We start from the raw sequence: 22098 nt of genomic DNA, 5'->3' as shown, positions 1-22098 counted from the left end.
AAACGTCAGCCACCAACACCAAGACAACGCGGTAGAAGCCCTGAAGCTTATCCACACACCATCAATTAAAAGAACCTATAACATTAAACAACTCTCCTAAAAATTGCCTTTGTTAAAAAAATACACTTGTTTTGCAGCATGTTCTAGGATAATGATATTACTAGTGTAAATAGCAATATGTATGAACGATCAAGTGTTAAAAATTCAATTTAATGTGTTTATTACTTGCTGATTAATGGGCCAGATGTTTTTAACACAGACAGCATAGAAGTGGCTGACTTCCCTTAAGCGAGAGGGAAATGAATCATGTCAAGTGGATAGCAATAAGTTACGACAGAGCATTTGAAGTCTGACAACACTATCAGCATTTACGAGCCATAATCTTACCTCAATTCTTGTATTTCCACGTTAATAAACGATGTTCTTATCAGAGTACTGAAATGTAACTACAGTATTAAGAACCCCATGAATAGCTTTAATACAAACCTCCACCACTGACATATATTAATGTATCAAAGTACAACTCTGACAGAATGAAAATTACACCCATTATATTTTAATACAAATAAATGCAACAAAATTAAATCTACTTCATTTATACAAAAAAAATGTAACACACGTCAAACAACACACTGTCACTCACTCAATGTGTTCCAACATACGAGTCCACATTTAGCTTCCAGTTCACTTGTTTTCCGACTGTTTGTATTCTGCATAATCAATAAACCCATCGTTGTTTAAATCACTGTCCTTCATGATGTCATCAACCATGTTTGCTATCTCTTCATCGGAATAAACAGCTTGTTGCTCCATTTTGTCTGTAGGAGTATTTGTTGCTGTGAGATAACAATTCGACATCAAAGATTTCAAATTTTTACAGAATGTGCAAAAAAAATGACATGCTCCTAAAGCTGGAACAACAAAAGAGTGCAGCAGAAATTCTTTCCAAAATGTTTGTCATAGCTATCAAAATTAAATAGTGGTGGAGGTTACTTATGTCCCAGCCACTATAGGAACTTGATAAAATACCTTTAAAATGCCTTGGATTTATAGTATTCATTAGTAGAAATTGATGTGATCCCTGGGAGAGTGGGGTTCACAGCAAACCTTAGTGTAGTCGGCTGGTATGGGTTTGGGAATTTGCCTAGCTTGAGGGTTAATGCAACAGATCTTGAAAGATCATAGTGTCCCCCTCCGAAATTTAATTCCGTTGCATGCCAGAGCATTTGCAAACGAACAAAATTATTAACAGTCCATACATTCAACTTTCCAACTGTTGTTAAAAATATACAATTTTGCATGTTTTTGGTCAAGTAGCTATAATCTTTTCGCTGTAAGAAAAATCCTAATGTAAACAATAGCACGTGACTGAAGTGAGGCTTCATTGGCCGCTGTTTGGCGCCATAGATTCTCAGTACATGTTCCCGCCTACTGTTGTACATTCTGTTTCATGTTAAACATTTCCCGTTACTCGTCAAGTAGACCTAACCTCACTACTATGCATTCATTTGCTTAGAAAACATTTACTTTATAATTACTGTGATTAAAATTCACATAAATTATTATATACATTTAAGACTATTTGTTTCTCTCCGCTTTTGAGAGGGTTTCTACTCTTATGTTTAATAACCACACATACCGAGGATGCAGAAGCCATACTTCAGTACCACATGCTTACGTGAACAACTACGAGCTCAAGTGACGCCAGCTTGTTACAAGAACAGACTACCTCGGTATTACTTTTGGTATTCATCCGCGTTCATAGTACATAACAAAATATAAAAGTAGCTTTTCTTTTACATAGCGTTTTACATATGAGTGAAGTTGTATGTTTCATCGTATTTAACAACTAGAATTCAATTTTTTATTTTCAAATAATACAATATTATGGTTTCCAAATACGAACTATATTTTCCTGCGTTGTGGTGAGTGTTTCAACTAGGGGTCAATCACGGGTATGACAGCAACGTGCTTATGTTTACATTAGGATTTTTCTTACAGCAAAAACAGTATACATTTATGTACCTGCAACACAATACAATTTCGTTAATATTTGAAAGATTCTATTGCACTCTCAATTGTCTTACTATAGAATCATGTCATTCTCTCCTACAAATAACAAAGTGCAAATGAAAGGAACTCAGACCACATTCATAAGTGTATTGAACATCAAATTTCTGTGTCTTAGCACTTAAAACCATACATCACTGAGTGACAGTTATCAAAAGTGTTTCACGTGACTGGCTCTCTCTCTCTCTTCAAAAAAATAATAAAATAAATAACTTCCAATTTTGTTTTTAAAGAATTAAGCATCATCTAACATTTTCTTCAATCTAGACAATCCATATATTTGTTTTAAGGAAATTATAAATTAAACTGAAACCCACTAAGAATCATACAAAAATCAACTGCACTAACATGGAAACAATTGTACAAAAAGGCTTATAATTCATAATTACGCAATTCAAATTGTATTAAGATCAGAAATATCTTGAAAAATTATATTCTCTTCCATCTATCAGAACCCTTGCAAAGAAAAAAATAACCAGAGATGTAGGTTTTGAAAGCAGTGGTGTATGGTTTTAAATTAAATGTAAACACAACCATTATAATCAATATAAATGAAATGTAATACCAAATGTCATAGTTAATCATTTCTGCATTTCAGAAAAAAATACTGCACGTTAGAAATAACAACAAAAGTTATCAGGATGGTTAATCTTGTTTTGATCTTTGAGAAGAAAAAATAAAATCTTGTCTTATACCACTAGGTATCAATATTGAGATAATATTTCTTTAATATTTTATTGCATGGAAATATTTATATACTATAAATCCAATTTAAAAACATCTTGTTTCAATTACTGAAATTTAGATTTATAAAAAACGATTCCATAACTAGTGTTGATAGTTCATATTTATAATTTGTTTCGAAAGTATACGAAAGTTACTGCACATGTGCCGCAAATTTGGTTTGTTTGTAAGACAAGTTTAGAAGAGACTTTATACCGTATTTTCATTCATTAATATGCAACACATATTAACAGAAATTAACGTGGAGAAAGGTGGATATACTAATCAAGATATAAATAAATTATTGCCTTCTTTGCTTTTATGTAAAGAGCATGTGCCTTTTTTTTTAAGTTAAAGCTGTGCTTGGTCAGTAATAGATGCATTAACACAACTGATAGCTTAATAATTCTGGCAGATAATCTGTTATCATTAAGGGAAGTAATGGAAAGAACAAAAATTCATGCTAACAATCACATTCTAAACCATTCAACCTATAACACAGATATGCTTGTTTCTCGTACACTATTACAAAGTAACATTCTCTTCTGCAGAAGTCTTCTGTCTCAGAAGGCTGTGGTTTCTTATACATTTTTCAACAAAAGATATTTTACCCTTACAGACAATGCTAATTGCACATTATGTTTGAATGCAAATTTTCACCGAAACAGCAATTTTTTGTGAGAGGAGATTTAAAATTTGAGCTTCATACAAAAATTAATACAGTGGAAACCAATAATAACATGGTCATATTCTCAAATATTCTCACTGCTTCAACTCGTTTCTTTTTTCGTTGTATTTGTACGTGATAGATTAGCATCCAAAAATCAATTTTATGCAGCATAGTTTTTAAATAGCCTAAAGTAGATACAATTACTGAAGTTAAAATTCTTCTATCATAAAAAAAAAAAAAATGTGTGGCTGACGAAATAGTTAATGAGTACAAGAAAATTTTGTATATGCATGTATATTTATGGTAAAAAATTTGTTTAACTAAATTATGTTTTATTAAATTACGTTTAACTATAAACTAGATCATTGATTAAAGTTCTCGTTAACACTTTGTTAAAAACATAAAATTTACTCTGTCACACGTTAAAAGTGTTAAAATTGTTAAAAAGGTATTTACCTTCGACAGACGGCCCGTTTCGACGCTATTTGTCGTCTTCAGTGTCTCTTGAACCACAAGAGACACTGAAGACGACGACAAATAGCGTCGAAACGGGCCGTCTGTCGAAGGTAAATACCTTTTTAACAATTTTAACACTTTTAACGTGTGACAGAGTAAATTTTATGTTTATAAACTAGGATTTGGGAGACAATTCCAAACAGCTTGTATGTATACGACTCCATCATTTACCTAATCCAAATTCTATTGTCAACTTCAAGCTTCGTCTCCACTATTAAACATTTAATAACAACATGTTAAATATAACATGTTGAATTTAACATGTATATGGACATTTCAAGTCTCAACTGACTTAACATGTTAATTGAGTATGTTGAAGTTAACACTTTTAACATGTTGGAGTGTTTTCCAGCAGAAATGGAAAACATGTCAAGTCAATTCACTTGCTTGTGCAATGTCGGTACAGTTCGGCAAAGTTCGTACAGTTTCTATAGCAACAAACTTTCGATTTTGTGGCGCGTAACTAGGAGCACCTCTTGATTTTTTTTATACGAGCCTTAGTGTCGGCTGTAAGTTGTTCGAAGTACTGGAGTGGACAAAAGAAAATACCGTTAAAATAAAATTGATTAATGCACTGATGGAAAAGCCTTGTTTAAGGGATTTGGCTGCAAAATAATACAGAGACAAACCAAAGAAGGCCGACTGTTTTAGAGAACTGAAAATATTATTTAACTGTTCTCGAGAATACAATAGAGAGTTTTCGCATCCTCGTGATACGCTAAACATTAATACTATGTTGACGTCAGTAATGGTCGTATTTGGTGACGTATGTTAACATTAACATTCGTAAAACTTCGGAAAGAATAACATGATATTAGCCGCTCCTTTAACATTTATCATGTCATAGCTCCTATGACAGTCAATCAATCACGCTGTAATTTTTTAAAATGAGGTGAAATGGCTGCTCTTAATTGTGTTTTTTCTTTGATATTACAAAAAATATTTTTTGCAGCACTACATTATTAAAATCGTGTTCTGACATTCTCAGAAAGTTTTTAAATCCAAATCGATCTTCAAATTTAAGCTTGTTTAGAATGTCTTCTGCATTGTGTCTTTTACTAAGATACTGCCGCCTTTTCAAGGCCTTGTAACAAGCAATAGAGGCAATTACAAAAGCCAAACCATCTTCATCTGAGTCCATTGTCCAAGGTTGGAAAACAAGACACTACCTATAGCTTGACAACTTCAAGTGAAACCCTGTAAAACACGCCAACTTCTGGAATCTCTCTCCCTCGCTCCTCGTCATTCAGTCACCAATCACCACGTAAATATCTGAGAGGGTGTGTGTGGGCATCGCGACCAATAGAAGAACCACTCTCCAGTATTACCACAATAACGGATCCTTCATTTTTGTCTCAACTGTCGGCTAGGAAGGTTCCATTATGCTAGCATTGCAGGCAACTAGTCAACCTTTTAATGCTTTTGTTAGCAGGTTTGACAAACTGTGAGTGGACCTGCAAGTACATAGTGCATAGTGCTCTCTCCCTTCCCCCCGTGCTTTCTCACTTGTTCCTCCCCAAGACAGCCAGCGCTCACGTAGTAACTCGGTCAGGGTTTCAGTTCGATTTGTCAATCTATACATTAAAATCTCATAGACTATTTATGGTGGACTACGCAAGGAAAGTAAAGTTTAATATGTTTAACAGTGTGGACAAAGTGTTAAATGAAATTAGCATTAACATGTTCAATCAACATGTTGGGATGTTAACAGTAAACAGTTTAACATTTAACATGTTGTTCTTAAATGTTTATTAGTGGAGAAGAGCCATAATGCATCTGAATCTACAGTCTACATTTTTTATATTGCATATTAAGGTTTATCGAACATCACACACGTTTAAATATAAATATGTTTAAAATAGTCTGTCTATGAATATCAGTGTATTGGTATAATATTGTCTGTTACTTTTAAAATATGAGCACTCTGAATTACATGACCTTGATATGATATCAATAGAAATAGTGTACCTCCATAATACAATTTGTGTTAAATAGAAAAGAAATACAAAATTGTATTTTAAAAGTAAAATTCCGAACATATTATGCTGTAGAAATAAAAACAAATGCTGCTAAAATATCAAAGTAAACCGACTGCTGTTGCATAACTGACATCGTCTAACCAAAAATCAATAAAAGGAAACTGGTTTCCACTGCATCAAGAGTCAGTCCCACCGTTAGAAGAGTTGTTTCACGATGTTCGACGTGCATTCCCTCCCGCTTTCTGTTGAGCCTGCACAAACTCGGGATAATCGATGAAGCCATCATTGTTGCCATCATCCATGTTGAGGATTGGATCTATAAGCTGGACCAGTTCTTCATCCTTGAAGATCTTCTCTCCAGTGGGAGCTGGGTTGTTAGGGTCATGGTGACCCTGTTCTGAATGGGCCAATGGAGTGCAATGTCAACACACAAAGCAACATCAAAACCAAGCACAACAAACACGGCCCATGCTCCTCAAGCATGCTGCACCCACCTCAACACTAGACGTCGTGGAAAAGCTCGTGGAAGTAAATAATTTGTAGCAATGGATTTCCATACAACTATCTTGGGGAATATATAATATGCGAACTGTAGTAAATTATTCGTAAAAAAAAGATAGAAAAAATTGTTACACTGGTTGTTACTACAACTGATCGGGAATCAAGTCTATGCAGTTCAATACCTCTTCATATTAGAGTAAATTTAGCGAAATATGTTCTTCTTACATTAATACTATGGTAGAAGCTTAAAATAGCCTGTAGACACTACATCATTATTCTTTTAAATATATTCTATTATCATCAAATATTCATTATATGAGGTCTCACCATCCTCATTGAATATTAACACGACTACTATGAAGTAGTCAATGTGTATTATCACCATTAAATCGAGAAAAATTCGTTCCGGCACCGGGAATCGAACCCGGGACCTCTCAGTTCTGCGCGCTGAGGGCTTTTTCCAATTGAGCTATGCCGGGACACGATCCACGGTGCCAGTCGAACTCCTCTCATTGTATTGTTTTACGGCCTATTTGATGTATTAAATGTTTACAGTTATCACAAACTGTTGTTGAATATAGCCAAAAAAGTCATTTAAATATGCGCTTCTGTATATTGATTAGATTAGATTAGATTTAGATTAGATTTATTTATTTAACCTGGTAGAGATAAGGCCGTCAGGCCTTCTCTGCCCCTCTACCAGGGGATTACAACTATAACATGAACAATAAGATTACAATTAATATTAAATTTACAATTACAATTACAATAAAAATTAAAGTACGACAAGAATACCTGATTAATGAAAGCTAGACATTTTATCATAGAAGTTAAGAACAAAGAATATTTTTGTATTTACTAAATTACAAATTAAACCTACAATAACAAAATTCTATAGTGATGAAATTACCGGATATTGAGATATTTTGTGGTAGATTAAAATAACTATTTACAAGAAACCATGTCTGAACGAGTCTCAATTACTGACCAAGTGCCTAGTAAGTTTGCGTTTGAATTGAATTTTATTTCGACAGTCCCTGATGCTAGCAGGTAACGAATTCCAGAGTCTTGGCAGGGCTATTGTGAAAGAGGATGAGTATGAGGAGGTGCGATGGGATGGTATTGTTAGTATTGTTTCATGGCGAGAGCGTGTGTTCAGATTGTGGTGGGAAGAAAGGTAAGTGAAGCGAGACGACAGGTACGAAGGAATAGAAGAGTTCAAGATTTCGAAGAGAAAGAGAAGTGAATGTAAATTTCTTTTCTTATCTAGTTTAAGCCAACCTATTGCTTCCAGGGATGGGGTAATATGATCATATTTACGAACATTGCTTACAAAACGTACACACAAATTATGAGCACGTTGACTTACATAGGTTTAAATGCAGGCAGTAGGCCATAAAACAGTACAATGAGAGGAGTTCGGCCGGCACCGTGGATCATGTCCCGGCATAGCTCAGTTGGAAAGAGCCCTCAGCACGCAGAGCTGAGAGGTCCCGGGTTCGATTCCCGGTGCCGGAACGAATTTTTCTCGATTTAATGGTGATAATTCTATTATCACTCTATAATTTCATTAGGAATTAAAATATACTGTGTTAAAACAAGTCATTGATTCATTACAGTATGAAGGTCAAAAAGCAGAAGTGTACTTTCAGTGTTCCAACATACTAAATACGATTTGAACTTTTTAAATCCGTATTCATGGTGATCGTATATGTCAGTGATTTATATATGTTACTTTATGAATTATGTGAGAATAATCTTTTTTCTTTCTGATAAATAATGTTTGCGAAAATGAATGGCTCGAATAAAAAAATTTGACAGCTTATTTAAAAAGAAAACTAGAATACACATAAATTACTCATATAAAGTGGAATTCCCCCCCCCCCCAACCCCACTAAAAAAAATGCGTAATGAAAAACAGCACAATTTTCATTGAATGGCCTATAGAGAACAATTTTTTATTTCTAATAAAGCACTGAACTTGAAATAGCCTATATTATAACAAACAACATAACACTATAATACATGGGTTGCTTAATTACAGAATGTAATAATTTAATCATGACTTGGGCCAAACCAACTTACAATACCAACGTCACATACATGCTCTTAAGCAAATTCCTAGCAAGCATGTATGTACAAAGTAGAGTAGACAGAAGTTTCTCTGCAGTTTAAATTTATTCCAACATATTATAACAGCATGCTATACGAAGCAAAATAAGCATAACTACTTTTCATTTTCTTCAAACCAAGAAATGGATTCGGAGCACTTCAAAATCTGTGCTTCAGTGGCTGGCCATGATAACATCTTTGAAAAATATAGGAGTGCAAGAGGTCAAATGACTTTATTGTCAAACGCCTGGCATTAGAAAACAACAACAGCTTTTCATTTATTAGTAAAATGACCATAGAGCATCATTATGTTATAGTGTAGTGCTCGAGCATTAGATCCATGCTGTGGAAGAAAAGTCATCATTTCGAAATGAATTACTGCTTTCATCTTCAAGAATATGCAGCTTGTCGATACATGTGTGCAATGTGTATTTTCAATTAATATCCCAGCCATAGTGGGACTCGAACCCGAACCACCTGCATGACAGGCTGAAGGTATGATCACTCAGTCACCACAGAGGACCAAGAGAACACAAGGAGAATAAGGGGAAAACATGAAGAAGAGAAATACAAAGAGAACAATGGAGGTTACATTTTTATGTAACAGTTAATTCCCAAGTTACCAAGCGAGAAAAAGATGTAGTTTTACGGTCTTACTAATAAACCGTGTATAGTTTATATACGAGACTTATGCAGCGTGGAGACAGAAAACGTTACTAATAAACCGTGAATAAGCTATGGACGTATAAACAGGCTGTAACTATACAATGGGAATTGCTTTGCAGTAGTTATATATACGAAACCCCTTGTTTAAGCGTTGTATACAGAGAAAAAAATGGCCGCCCCTCTAACAGCTGTTCATATCGACTGTCATTTTATGATAATGGATGCCTTGTAACCACAGAAGAACAAACCAAAGAGCACAGAATAAGTAGAATAATATTGCTGTAGCTTGTACTCTTTGGCCAAAATATAGTGTGGTAATCGATTAGAGCTAGTTGTACTATCGATATTTCACACTCCACAGTAGAGCACTCTACCGGATGTAATAGAGAACCTCAGATATTCTATTACCTTTCGTAACGAAGTAATGACGAAACTATGACGTAGCTGTGTAACAGTCATACTGTTATACACGACTTATGTAGTGATTATTAGTAAGGAATTTACACACGACGTATAAACGAGCTACTCATTGTATAAGTATAAGACAGTTAAACGTCTGTATATAGAGTTTTTATTAGTAAGACCGTTAGGTTAAAAAATAGCTGCTGTGCCTTACATATTAACCCTCGAATAATATCTAATTCTTGATGCTGCTGAAGATGAAACTTCTACATAAAACTGGATGTTTAAATGAACTGGTAAATTGAGATAACCTACAAAATGTATTAGGCTTTCTGTGTTAGGTACACAACACATAACAAAAGCTTGTTAATTGTAAGGAAGAGCAACTATGATAATTGTTAAAAATATCCATTTATAACCCACGAAGAATACCTATCTGCATTGAATGACTATCTTTCCCATCTTTGATTATATATGGTGCCATGCATATAAAGGGCATATCAAAAGTCCGGTAACACTTTCAATATTTTATTACACAAAAACTACTAATGATAGCACTTTCAAACACACGTCAGTTTAAAGTCAAGCTCTTAAAGTTCGTTTTACACCTTACAGAGATTCAATGTATGAATCACGAGTGACTCGGCAGATGTCCAAACGATAATCAAACTCTTCCCATACCCTTTTCAACATATCCTCTGTGACCGTGGCGGCAGCTTCTCGAATTCTAGTTTTTAGTTCCTCTAAATCACGTGGCAAAGGCGCTACAAACACACGGTCCTTTAGTTACCCCCATAGAAAAAAGTCACATGCAGTCATATCGGGTGACCTTGGTGGCCATGCTATGAAACATCCCGGTGTTGGATCGAATTATCTCAGTACTTCGGTACATTTAAAAAAAAAAATAAAATAATAATAATAATAATAATATATAGAGTATAATATAGCCTATACTATATATATTTCAAACATTATTTACTTACGTAATATGATTTCTAATCTATAATTTTATGGCAGAGCTTACTCTCTTCAACGACCATTACTCTACAAACTGATTGAATAACATCAAATTTAAAAAATCATAATAATCTTATACTAAAACAATCTCTGGTAGTCAATAATCAATATTAAGAAAACTATTCTGAAATTATACTTTCTTGCACGTTTCAGGTTAATACTTTTTGATCATATAAAAAATAGTTATTTACGTTACTTGTGAGGTAAGTGCATCTTTATTGCGCGAGTGGAAAGATCACGCTCACAAGTACCATACGTAATTTTATCCATGACCATAACGAAAAATTATGTTTTATAAAAGAAAATATGTTGAAAATAAGTCCTCATGTAATCACATATCATGGCATGGATTTTAGAATCAATACGTTACTAGGTAGGTCATGATGTAGGAGGCCATGATTAGTAAAGAATGGTATCTAAAGCGTTGGATAAATAAATTATAATTTAATTATATAATTTTATTATAAATTTTTTTCATTTTAAACGAGTATTTTCGTCTTTTTGAAGTTTCAGGGATTATTTAGAAGTGTTCACGGGACTAATGTGATTAAAATAATTTCACATTTTACTTTTGTAAACTTAAGAGGAATATTAAAAAGTAGTTAATCATCGTGCCTGTTTAGCTCAATTGATTAACGCGTGTTGTTATAAACCCCCTATAAACCCAAACTTCGCAGGTTCAAGTCTCCTCGCCTCCCAAAAGGTAAATTATTACAAATTAAAAAAAAATACATATTAGATATGGATGCAGTGCACAAATTACGACGTAGGAGATAGAGAAAAGAGAAAGAGATTGAGTGTATGGTAATAAAGAAGTAGAGGTAGTGACATCTAGTAACTAATATATTAACTTCTTGAGTAATAGTTCAATGGAAAAGCATACGTGTGCACCCGGGTACTAGGAAAATACTAATGAACTGTGAGATAAAGTTCAAACTGTGAGGTAAAGTCTTTATCTCACTAGTGGAATAAAGTAATGTTGAATAAAAGCCTACTTTACAAACGCAAAAGTATTTAGTAAAGGCATGTTTTTCGTTATGGTCATGGATAAACATATTTTCTGACAAATTTAGTTTGAGGCGTTTAGCGACTTTTGAAAAAACACTCTTCAATTTATACAGTAACAGGCCACAAGGCCTAAAATGGAAAAGGATGATTGGATGATTATGATGATATGAATGCAAATTTCAGTTTCTACATTCCTGATCTACTGCTATTTGAATTCAGAAAAGGGTTCCAAAAGCCACAACTGCAAAATACCCAGATATTAGTAACTACAGAAATGCGTTAGTTATCAAGTAATCACTAACAAGCAAACAAGAAGATTATGAATGACTACTTCTATGCAGGAGTCAACCACATAAGCAAATACAATACAGTAAAGCCAAGAATGAAGTAAGGTAAGTACAATTACCGTGCCAGTGAATCAGTGACTTGATGAGCTCACAGCCGTCCAGCTTGTTATTGTTGTCAGCGTCATGCATTTTAAAGTAGTGGAACTGCAGCTCTTGTTCTGACATTTTACTTGTGTCTATTGGGACTTCCATATGTTCCTGAATGTGTCTGTGAACATAATGGTTTTGTGTAACATCTTTGGAATTTCAGAACTCCTTCTCCCTCCTACTTATAAAGACAATTAAAAACTATAAAGTATTATATTTAAATTATATTAAATCAGTAAACAAAACAAAAAATTACAACACAATTTATAACACACTTTAGCTAGCAAACACAGAGGATCTCGTAAAATAATTTCATTCACCTACTTCTAATTTTATTTTACCATAATATTACACAATAAGGAGGAATTATGTACCTTAATAAGCAAGAAACAAGTTGGAAATTTTGAGAAAAGGAGTTCTGTTTTTTAAGTTCTGCCTTGTATTAGTTATGAATGGTTATAGTCTCTTAAATTATTTCACGAAATGTTCGTATTTGTTATTCACAATCTAATTTAATATCAAAATTTTACTACATTATCACAGTCCACTATATACAGTCACGAAGCTTGAGTTTTGAGGGTGCTAGAAACAATAGACTGTGACAGTACTATTTTGCATTGCCTGTAATGAGGCGATATTAGCGATCCTAGTGGTGAGCAACTACCTAATGTTTGCATATTTACTACGTATTGAGCTTCGCGACTGTACAGACGTGGACAAATTATTAGCAAAATTGAAGATTTTTATTATATATTTTTACAAAATATGATTCTTCAATTTAGACTACAGTTAACATTTTTGTGTATTTCCAAATTATTAGCAAAATTGAAGATTTGTATTGTATATTTTTAGAAAATTTAACTCTTCAATTTGGACTACATTTGATATTTTTGCATATTTACAAATTACAGTATTAGCAAAACTGAAGGTTTTTATTATATATTTTTACAAAATTCGATTCAATTTGGAATACAGTTGACATTTTGGATATTTTCAAATTATTAGCAAAGCTGAAGATTTTTATTTTATAGTTTTACAAAATTTGACTCTTCAATTTAGACTGCAGTTGACATTTTTGCTAATTTGCAAATTATTATTAACAAAACTGAAGATTTATATTATATATTTTTACAAAATTAAGCTCTTCAATTTAAACTACAGTGTACATTTTTGCATATTTCTGTCTACTGTAATGATAGAAATATGCAAAATTGTCAATTGTAGTCTAAACTGAAATGTCAAATTTTGTAAACAGAGTTATCATAAAAATCGTCAATTTTGTTAATAATTTGTCCACGTCTGTATATACTAGACTGTGACATTATCCTGAAGTATTTTAAATTTCTCCTTACTTATGGCTTTTAAAGAACCCAGAGGTTCATTGCCGCCCTCACATAACCCCGCCATCAGTCCCTATCTTGAGCAAGATTAACCCAGTCTCTACAATCATATCCCACGTCCCTCAAATAATAATTAGAGGGCGGATGTTGATGACCTAAAAATCTACTTAAAACGATCATTAAAATGCTCTTAAATTAATGGAAAAATGACGTAATATTAAAAGAAAATGACATTTAAATATTATTCACTGTATTCGCACTTCTTAAAAATTAGTCACCTTGTTTCAATGACTGCCCTGCAAATCTCGGAGAGAGGAGACAACTTCCTGGAATTTGACTAAGATAAAGGAAAAGGACATGCGACAAAATGAGGGTTTTAAGGGAAAACTATAGATTTTTAATGAGGGTCCTGTCCAGGACTGGTGAAAGTTTCCTCCCTTCCAAACAAATTCTAAAGACACCCTCGTACCGACAAAAGAACAGTAGCGATCAAAATCCTCACTTAAACTAAGCTGCTGTCAAGCATTTTATATTACTTCCGTTGTGTGAAGTGAAGCCTTCAGTTGAATGAGGTATGGACTTTAGAGTTTGTTCCAAACTATAAAACTCAAACTTCACTGTTATTCACTTATTCAGTAGGTAATTACTACTGACCTATTTGGTTTGAAAATGATTTAACAGACCTGTCGGTAAAGAAGAAAGTAAAATGCATTCCAAATGATCTAAAAGTTCTTCAAAGTATTAAAAATGACCAGAAAATGCCGAAAAAAAAAAAAAAATGACCTATTAGTTCAAAAACGCCAAAAAATGCAATACAACAAATTACTTTTTTATGTTGATATTAACATAGAAAGGATTTCTATATTAATAGGCATCATTCTAATGTGAAAAATGAGAAGATGACTTTTCATCAACATCCGCCCCCTAATAATAATAATATATAGCTGCATAATATGTAGCTGCATTTAGATTGGCAACAGGCCATGATTGTTTGGCCAAACACCTGCATAGAATTGAAATATATCAGTCCCCTAACTGCCCATTGTGCAACTCAAACCAAGAAATGGATTCAGAACATCTCAAAATCTGTGCTTCAGTGGCTGGTCATGATAATATCTTTGAAAAATATTGGAGTGCAAGAGGTCAAATGACTTTATTGTCAAACGCCTGGCATTAGAAAACAACATATAATAATAATAATAATAATAATAATAATAATAATAATAATAATAATAATAATATCGCAAACTGAATGACTCAGATTGAACCAAACGTAAAAACAGAAAACAAGACATTACATATTTAGCATAACAAGAGGTCTAGAATTCTAAACAGTACAATACTTACTGTTTTTCATGTGCGATATTAGCAGCACTGAGTATCTGTCCTTGAGGTGGTGCCTGATGTCCAGGGTGGACTTGCTGTGGCATTTGCTGATGCATCTGTTGCTGCTGATGCTGCTGTTGCTGTACTGGTATTTGCTTTAAACAAATAAATAAAATTATGTTTAATTTTAAGGTTATAAACTGAAGTGCATACTCTTTTCATCCAAGAGACACCTCTGCATAATATAGTCTGAAGGTACTGTATAACATCATTCCTGTTACTGTACCTGTTGTATTTGTTGTACAGGAACTTGGTGCTGAACAGGAGCTTGATGTTGGCCTGGGACCTGATGCTGAACAGGAACTTGATGCTGAGGTACTCCCATTTGATGCTGTTGAACTTGGCCCTGAAGTAAAAATGAAAATATTACCTATCATAAAACTAGCTTACTCTGTTTAACCCAGTATCCTACATCCAAAGTTAAATGGTTGCAGTGGCGGCTTCTCAAGGGGATTGCAGGTTTGTACACCCCCCAGTAATGTTCCTAATCTCTCGGCTTTGTTACTATTAAAAATATAATTTTTTTTTACAATGTTCATTCATGATTATCTGCAGCTGGCATCTTGTTTTGTACGTCTGCAGGAGCCTTCGAGCCTCTTAGTTTGCAAAGATGTTGAAAACCTATGGAAGGTAGTTTATAGAGATGTTCGGCTAATGCGGGGACAGGGATTTAGAGGCGTGGTCTACTGCTTTCTCATTGAGAACGGTTTGTCGCACTCCCTGGCATGGACACCAACGTCAGTGCAGAAGAAACTAAATTCACCGGGAAAGTATCTGTTTCAACTAGACATTTGTCCGAAGCAATAAGCATGAAAAATGTATTCATTCGGCTTGTGCAACGAACAGTCGCATATTTCGCACATTACTTTCTCAATCTACCCGCACACAAACGGCACAATACATAAAGGAGCTTTATTTTGCTTTAAAGTTCTACCATTTGTCGTTCTGACAATAAGTGCTGCTATCTTCTGACAGCCTACAAAAGCTGCATTTGAATTTTATGAACGAAAATGTTGCACTTGGTACTTCGTAGCATTCTGATGACGATTCTGTGTTCAAATGTTTTTCATGAGGGTAAATCGCAATATAGAGAGCTCCGCCCATGACCCCTTTCACTTTTGGACTTTCTGTATAAATAGGTATGCTTGTATTTAGTCATTTTACTTATTAATTGCATATAAATAAGCCTTGTATGTATACGCCCTCAGGTATACACAGTTTTAAACTTTAAAGTATGTTTAACTCCTCTTCGATATCCATTGTGCACCACCATATTTTCAAACCACCAGCCGCCACTGAATGGTTGTGAAATATACTCCAACAAATTGGACTATCTTGTAATTTCATGTGCTATTATGGTGTGATAACGACAATTAAACACGCAAAAACGAGTTAGTGTTACATTTCAAAAACTGACATAAAATTGGCCACCATGATTGCCTGCCCTCACTCTGCTTTACTTCTTTTTGAGGGGTCATATAAAGGCCTTAAAGTATAAACCTAGGGTTGATACTAGAAAAGTAGCACTTCAAGAAATTTTTGCTGCTGGAAGCCATATAAAGAATCATCTCTGTATCATAGCTTCCTACCCAGTTTGCACATAACAATAAAAAAAATGCGTATCAGCTTAAGGAGGGCATTCTGAATAGTCTGCATAATTAATAATAATAATAATAATAATAATAATAATAATAATAATAATAATAATAATAATAATAATTCTTTATTTATACTGGCAGAGTTAAGGCCATAGGGCCTTCTCTTACACTCTACCAGGTCACAAAGTATACAAGCAGTTAAAGAACAGAATACTAACAAAAAAAAATAATAATAATAGTATAATAAAATCGACACTAAACAAAATGAAAATAATACAATAATAGAAAAAAAGAAAGTAAAATACATTGAAATATAGTAAAAGCAACTCATTTAGTACAAATGATTAATATGGAAAACGTAAGGTAGAATATAACAAAATGGAATACAATAAAATAATAATAAAAAAGAAAAGAAATACGAATATTAAATAAAATTCACAATAAAATGGCTATGCTAATAAATTCATCGGCTGATAAAGAGAACAAAAAGGGGAAAGGAAGGAAAGAAATATATAGCCTGTATGTTTACAAAACTATTTCAGAGAAAAGGGCTTATAACTGAAAGGAATCTGAATTGAAAAAGTGCAATTTTAATTTATTTTTGAAACTAGACAATGTCCAACAGTCTCTGACATGTTGTGGTAGAGAGTTCCAGAGATGAGTTGCAGAGACGGTGAAAGATGAAGAGTAAATGCATGTTCTGTGTTTAGGAATGGAGAGTGTGATATGGTGTTGTGAGCGAGTATCTATTTCGTGATATGAGGACAAATGTTGAAAACGAGAAGCTAGGTAGCTTAGCTAGGATTAGAGGTTTGAAGAATTATAACACAGTTCAGTTGGTATCACACCTACAAATTTAATACTGTAACTAAAGTGTTTTGTACACAAAATTTAGAATCCCACAGAAGAATTAGCTCAGTAATCAGTTTTATGAAATTAATTTCTTTTGTTAGTTAATATTCTTATATTAGGTCAGGTTACAGCTGACTTCCGACAAATAAAAATATTTATATCGTTTTTATGACGGTAAAATACAGCAAAAATGGAAGTTTGAAAAAAACTGTCCAAAAGTAGTCAAACTCCATAATTACTAGGAAGAATATCAAACTTTCTTTTTTATTTCAATAGGTTATTTTACGACGCTTTATCAACATCTCAGGTTATTTAGCATCTGAATGAGATGAAGGTGATAATGCCGGTGAAATGAGTCCAAGTCCAGCACCGATAATCGAAAGTCAAACTTTCTTAAAGTTAAACCTTAAAAGAGTTAATATATCTTAATGACAGACAGGTCCGTTTCAACACCAGTGTGGTGTCGTCATCAATGGGCCCAATTTTAATACCGAAAATTGTAATACAAATCATGTTACTATCAGGCTATCATGTCAAAGACAAATGGGTATTGTATTGTATTGTATTGTATTTATTAACATTCCATGGTATTCATACATGCTTACAGCTAGAATATGGAACAAGTCAAAAAACGTAATACTATTATAAAGTCTTAATTTATAGTCACAGTCTAGATGAAATATATACAGACGAGATTTACAATATAGTCTACTAGTACAACACATAGTTTTAGTATCAATTTCACAATTTCATGAAGTGAATAATTTCGAGGGAAAAATTGCTCCGGGGTCGGGCATCGAACCCGGGACCTTTGGTTTGGTATGTTGAACCAAAGGTCCCGGGTTCGATGCCCGGCTCCGGAGCAATTTTTCCCTTGAAATTATTCAAATCAACTTTACAGGGAGTTATACCTGAAATCTTGATTTGCAATTTCATGAAGTGTTATTGAATGTCCTAAATTCACCTACAGAATAGAAGGCATGAGAAATTAGGTACTTCTTAATTTAGCCCTAAATAATTTTATGTTTCGAGTTTCATTTTTATATCGATAGGGAGGCTATTACAAATTTTTACTGTCATATAACGCACTCCTTTTTGGTAGCATGATAGACTTGCTGATGGAGTATGAAAGCCATTTTTTGACGTGTATTTATGCTATGAACTGTTGAATTATCTACAAAGTTTTCACGATTGCATACAAGGAAGATTATTAATGAAAAGATATACTGACAAGCCATGGGCATTACTTGTAGTTTTTTAAAAATAGTCCTACACGATTCCCTACATTTGGCACCTAGTATTATTCTAATTACTCTTTTTTGTAATAGAAATATACTGTTACTATCTGTGGAATTTCCCCAGAATATTATTCCAAAACTCATTACCGAATGGAAGTATGCAAAGTATATTGTTTTTAAGGTATTGATATTTACTATCTTTTGCATAGATCTAACAGCAAAGCAAGCTGAATTTAGTTTGGGGGTAATTTCTTTAATATGATTTTTCCAATTTAACATATTATCGATTTTTAAGCCAAGAAATTTGTTACCTATTTAGCAGACAGGTAGCACCATACATTTTCTAGTGTTATCCACTTATTAGGTCTATACTGTTTTCTGAGAGTGTTCTGCATTATGCCAATGAACATAAACAACCTTAGATCTCAATATGAACATTACCTTGTCAGACAGACCTACTTAATTCGAACAGATTAAAAAAACTCACCGTGTATTGTTGTGGAGGGACACCAGGAGCAACTCTTTGCTGTCCTTTTGTGCCAACTACTAATAATAATAAAAAAGTAGAGAGACAAAATAAAATATTCATCTTCGAAGTTCTTCTAACACCTGTAAACAAACACACAATCGATTACTACACACAGACTGCAAATTATGTTTCCATATACACGCACAAACAGGTCCTCAATGGTCTCCTGGCCACTAGCTCATGTTCAGGAGTTCAGATTCACCTGACTAATAAAAATTCTTCCTTCAGAAGGGACATAAAGCTGAGAGTTCCACAACATGTTAACGAAATCTGTATCCGAAGAATAGGCCTGCTGTGTGCAGGATTTAATAATAGCCATATCTGAATTACACCAAAATTCGATGTCCCTAGTCAGCATCCTACTTTTTAACCATCCAAACCCTTTAACTCTATTAAATATAGAATATAATCTAAATTTAACAGAAGAAATACTGAAATCAGAAGTAAACACTGAAATACTGAAACAATTGTCTTTAGAGAAAATTAATATTAGGTAGGGCCTACCCTCCACAAAACTGGCTTCATTTATACACCGACGGATCCTTGATCTCCAGGGAACATGGTGCCGGTGCAGGTGTTACGTGCTGTCTCTTCTCACTTTATAGATCTCTTGGATATGGAACGACAAGTTTTGATGGTGAAATCATTGCAATAAGTGAAAGTCTCAGGAATCTTCTATGCCACATCAATAAATTTAGGAATGCAGTTATATTGTCAGACTCCAAAGCAGCTATTCTATCAATCGTCTCTAAACACACACCTTCATCTCAAACAGCAGAAATAACTAAAATGCTCTCTCAATTAATATCACTCAATAAAAGAATTGTATTCCAATGGATACCATCCCATTGTGGAATCCTGGGAAACGAGAATGCGGATGCTTTAGCAAAGAAGGACAGCACTGCTACTTACAGACCTATTACTAAATCTACGTATTACTCTGTGAAGAGATTTATTAAATCTACATAGGCTACTTAGACTTCAACAAACAAAATTTGATAACTCAATCCCAAGGGAAAAAAATGGAACTCTCTGCATCAAAATCCACAGTTAATTCCCGATTTACCACGAAAATCGTCTGTAGCTGCATTTAGATTGGCAACAGGCCATGATTATTTGGCTAAACACCTGCATAGAATTGGAATATACCAGTCCCCTAACTGCCCATTGTGCAACTCAAACCAAGAAATGGATTCGGAACACCTCAAAATCTGTGCTTCATTGGCTGGTCATGATAATATCTTTGAAAAATATTGGAGTGCAAGAGGTCAAATGACTTTATTGTCAAACGCCTGGCATTAGAAAACAAGAACTTTTTAACCATCATCGGGAGTAATAAATTTTGCCTTCAGGTGCCTCCCCATCAGAAACGGAATTCTTCACAACATTGGATTAATCCAGTCCAAGATAGAAGCTAATAATTGATAAACAGGAGAGGATATACAAACCCCACTGGTTTACTTGTCTATAGTAAGCTTCAAGAACGAATGCCTTCGCTATCACCACAAACAGGTCGTAATTACGTCAGCTGATAATAGTGAAAATTCATTAACCAGTAGGCCTACTTACATCAATCACTTTTAAGCTGACGGTAGGCCTAAATGTCTTGATTACGTACATACCAGTTTCCTCTTCGTAGTATAGTTTCGAGACGGTGGATGTTCCCCTTTAATAGAATGCATGGAAGGTCCAGGGGAATATTTCGTTAGACTATATCCAAAGGTGACTGACGTTTCGTTTTCCTATTCGTTTTTCACGGTCAATTTGCTGTTCACGTCCGTAACTATGTACTACATGCAATACAATCTGCAGATACAATATTCTTTATCATAATTATTTGCTTTCATTTGGACCTGAACAGCAACCATTATCGACCGTGAGAAACGAAAAGAATATTACAAACGTCAGTCCACAGGAAACTAGATTTCCGTAGTAAGTATCAATAAAAGAAATTTTGGCGGTGTACGTAAACTAGACAATTACGAAACTGAACACCTACATAAACAAGAAAGAAGCCTACAGAACGAGTTTCAGCGATACTGAGGCAATAAGTGTGACGAAAGAATAATGTGCATGCTATTTACTGGACGTCACACTAACTTTGCTTGTCAATTTATGCTCGACCGCTCTAATTATACAATTAAATGAAATTGACATACCCCAGAACATCAACTTTCGACCAGTAGGCCTATTCATGACTTACAAGGTGAAGCGATATTTTCCCACATTACACTCGGGAGAGAAAAAGTACTTAAATCATTGAAACTTTTTCACATTCCTCAGCCTCACGTCACTTAAATATCCCTTCAAATAACCCACTAACCTTGTCACAAACCTCGGCAATCTCGCCCCATACGCGGCGCTCGGCCTATCACCTCATTTAACCCATCTAACTCAAAACGAAACGAAAATCAGACGCCAGTTTCGTGTATAGTATGGGGAAATATCGAAGATTGGCCTTGTTTTCAAATAGACAAGATTGTCCTTCAAAACGGGATGACAGAATTCTTACTACTATGTCACAGGGACCTTTAATTAGAAGACAACGTTTTTAAAGCTGCCATTTTTACTTAATAGATATAGAAATGATACTTTTTTACACACACTTATTGCCGCCACTTCGGTACACTTGATTAAGGCAATATAAATTAAAGTACTTTAGTTCACTTCAAAGGTCCAGAGAAATTGAATACCGTAACATATTGTTCTTTCCAGTCACATTTTTTGTGTCAAGAAAGTTGGTGCAAAGGTTTTCCTTGGTAAAAGAGTGTAAAACGTACTAAATGAAGTTGGAATATTATAATACTAATACCTTTCAACGTTCGATAAATTAAATCCCTTCCGTAGTCATTCATATTACACTTGCACTGCTACAATACACACGCAAAGACATCTATTCCCATTCGTTCTCTCTCCAACCAGTTAAATCCACGTGTACATGTGTAATGAAAGGGAAGGAAATCACATCACAAACGATAACAAACCACAGATGTGCTCAGGTAAATAAGGGTACCATGGAGGAAATGATTGTAACTTGATTGTACAAAAGCGCAGAAG

The 22098-nt window shown here is 34.1% G+C and overlaps 1 protein-coding gene across 5 annotated transcripts; it reads right to left on the bottom strand.

Moving 5' to 3' along the window:
• Positions 1 to 454: 454 nt before the first annotated feature.
• On the bottom strand, positions 455 to 22042 carry LOC138708804 (lymphotoxin beta receptor inhibitor). 5 transcript variants are annotated; one of them, XM_069838992.1, is made up of 7 exons: positions 21854 to 22042; positions 19000 to 19121; positions 15051 to 15170; positions 14786 to 14919; positions 12071 to 12219; positions 6152 to 6355; positions 595 to 818 (listed from the first exon to the last, which is right to left on the bottom strand). In XM_069838992.1, exons 1-6 carry the CDS (start codon positions 21894 to 21896, stop codon positions 6168 to 6170), a joined length of 756 nt encoding a protein of 251 aa, XP_069695093.1. In that variant the 5' UTR covers positions 21897 to 22042; the 3' UTR covers positions 595 to 818; positions 6152 to 6167. The 5 variants fall into 5 exon arrangements, with proteins under 5 accessions (XP_069695095.1, XP_069695094.1, XP_069695093.1 ...); XM_069838991.1 differs by having other exon boundaries at positions 698 to 836; XM_069838994.1 differs by lacking the exon at positions 6152 to 6355 and having other exon boundaries at positions 455 to 818.
• Between the last annotated feature and the right edge of the window lie 56 nt (positions 22043 to 22098).

The sequence above is a fragment of the Periplaneta americana genome, chromosome 11 (genome assembly GCF_040183065.1).
Source record: "Periplaneta americana isolate PAMFEO1 chromosome 11, P.americana_PAMFEO1_priV1, whole genome shotgun sequence".
Taxonomy (NCBI): Eukaryota; Metazoa; Arthropoda; class Insecta; order Blattodea; family Blattidae; genus Periplaneta; species Periplaneta americana.
The sequence above is the reverse complement of the archived record's forward strand: the minus strand, read 5'-3'. Positions and strand labels throughout refer to the sequence as shown.

Coding starts and splice junctions, on each gene's coding strand:
- LOC138708804 (XM_069838992.1), bottom strand. CDS start 21,896: ATGAATGACTACGGAAGGGATTTAATTTATCGAACGTTGAAAG. Junction 14,920..15,050: donor CTGTACAACAAATACAACAG/GTACAGTAACAG, acceptor ATTTGTTTAAAG/CAAATACCAGTACAGCAACA. Junction 12,220..14,785: donor AATATCGCACATGAAAAACA/GTAAGTATTGTA, acceptor TTATGTTCACAG/ACACATTCAGGAACATATGG.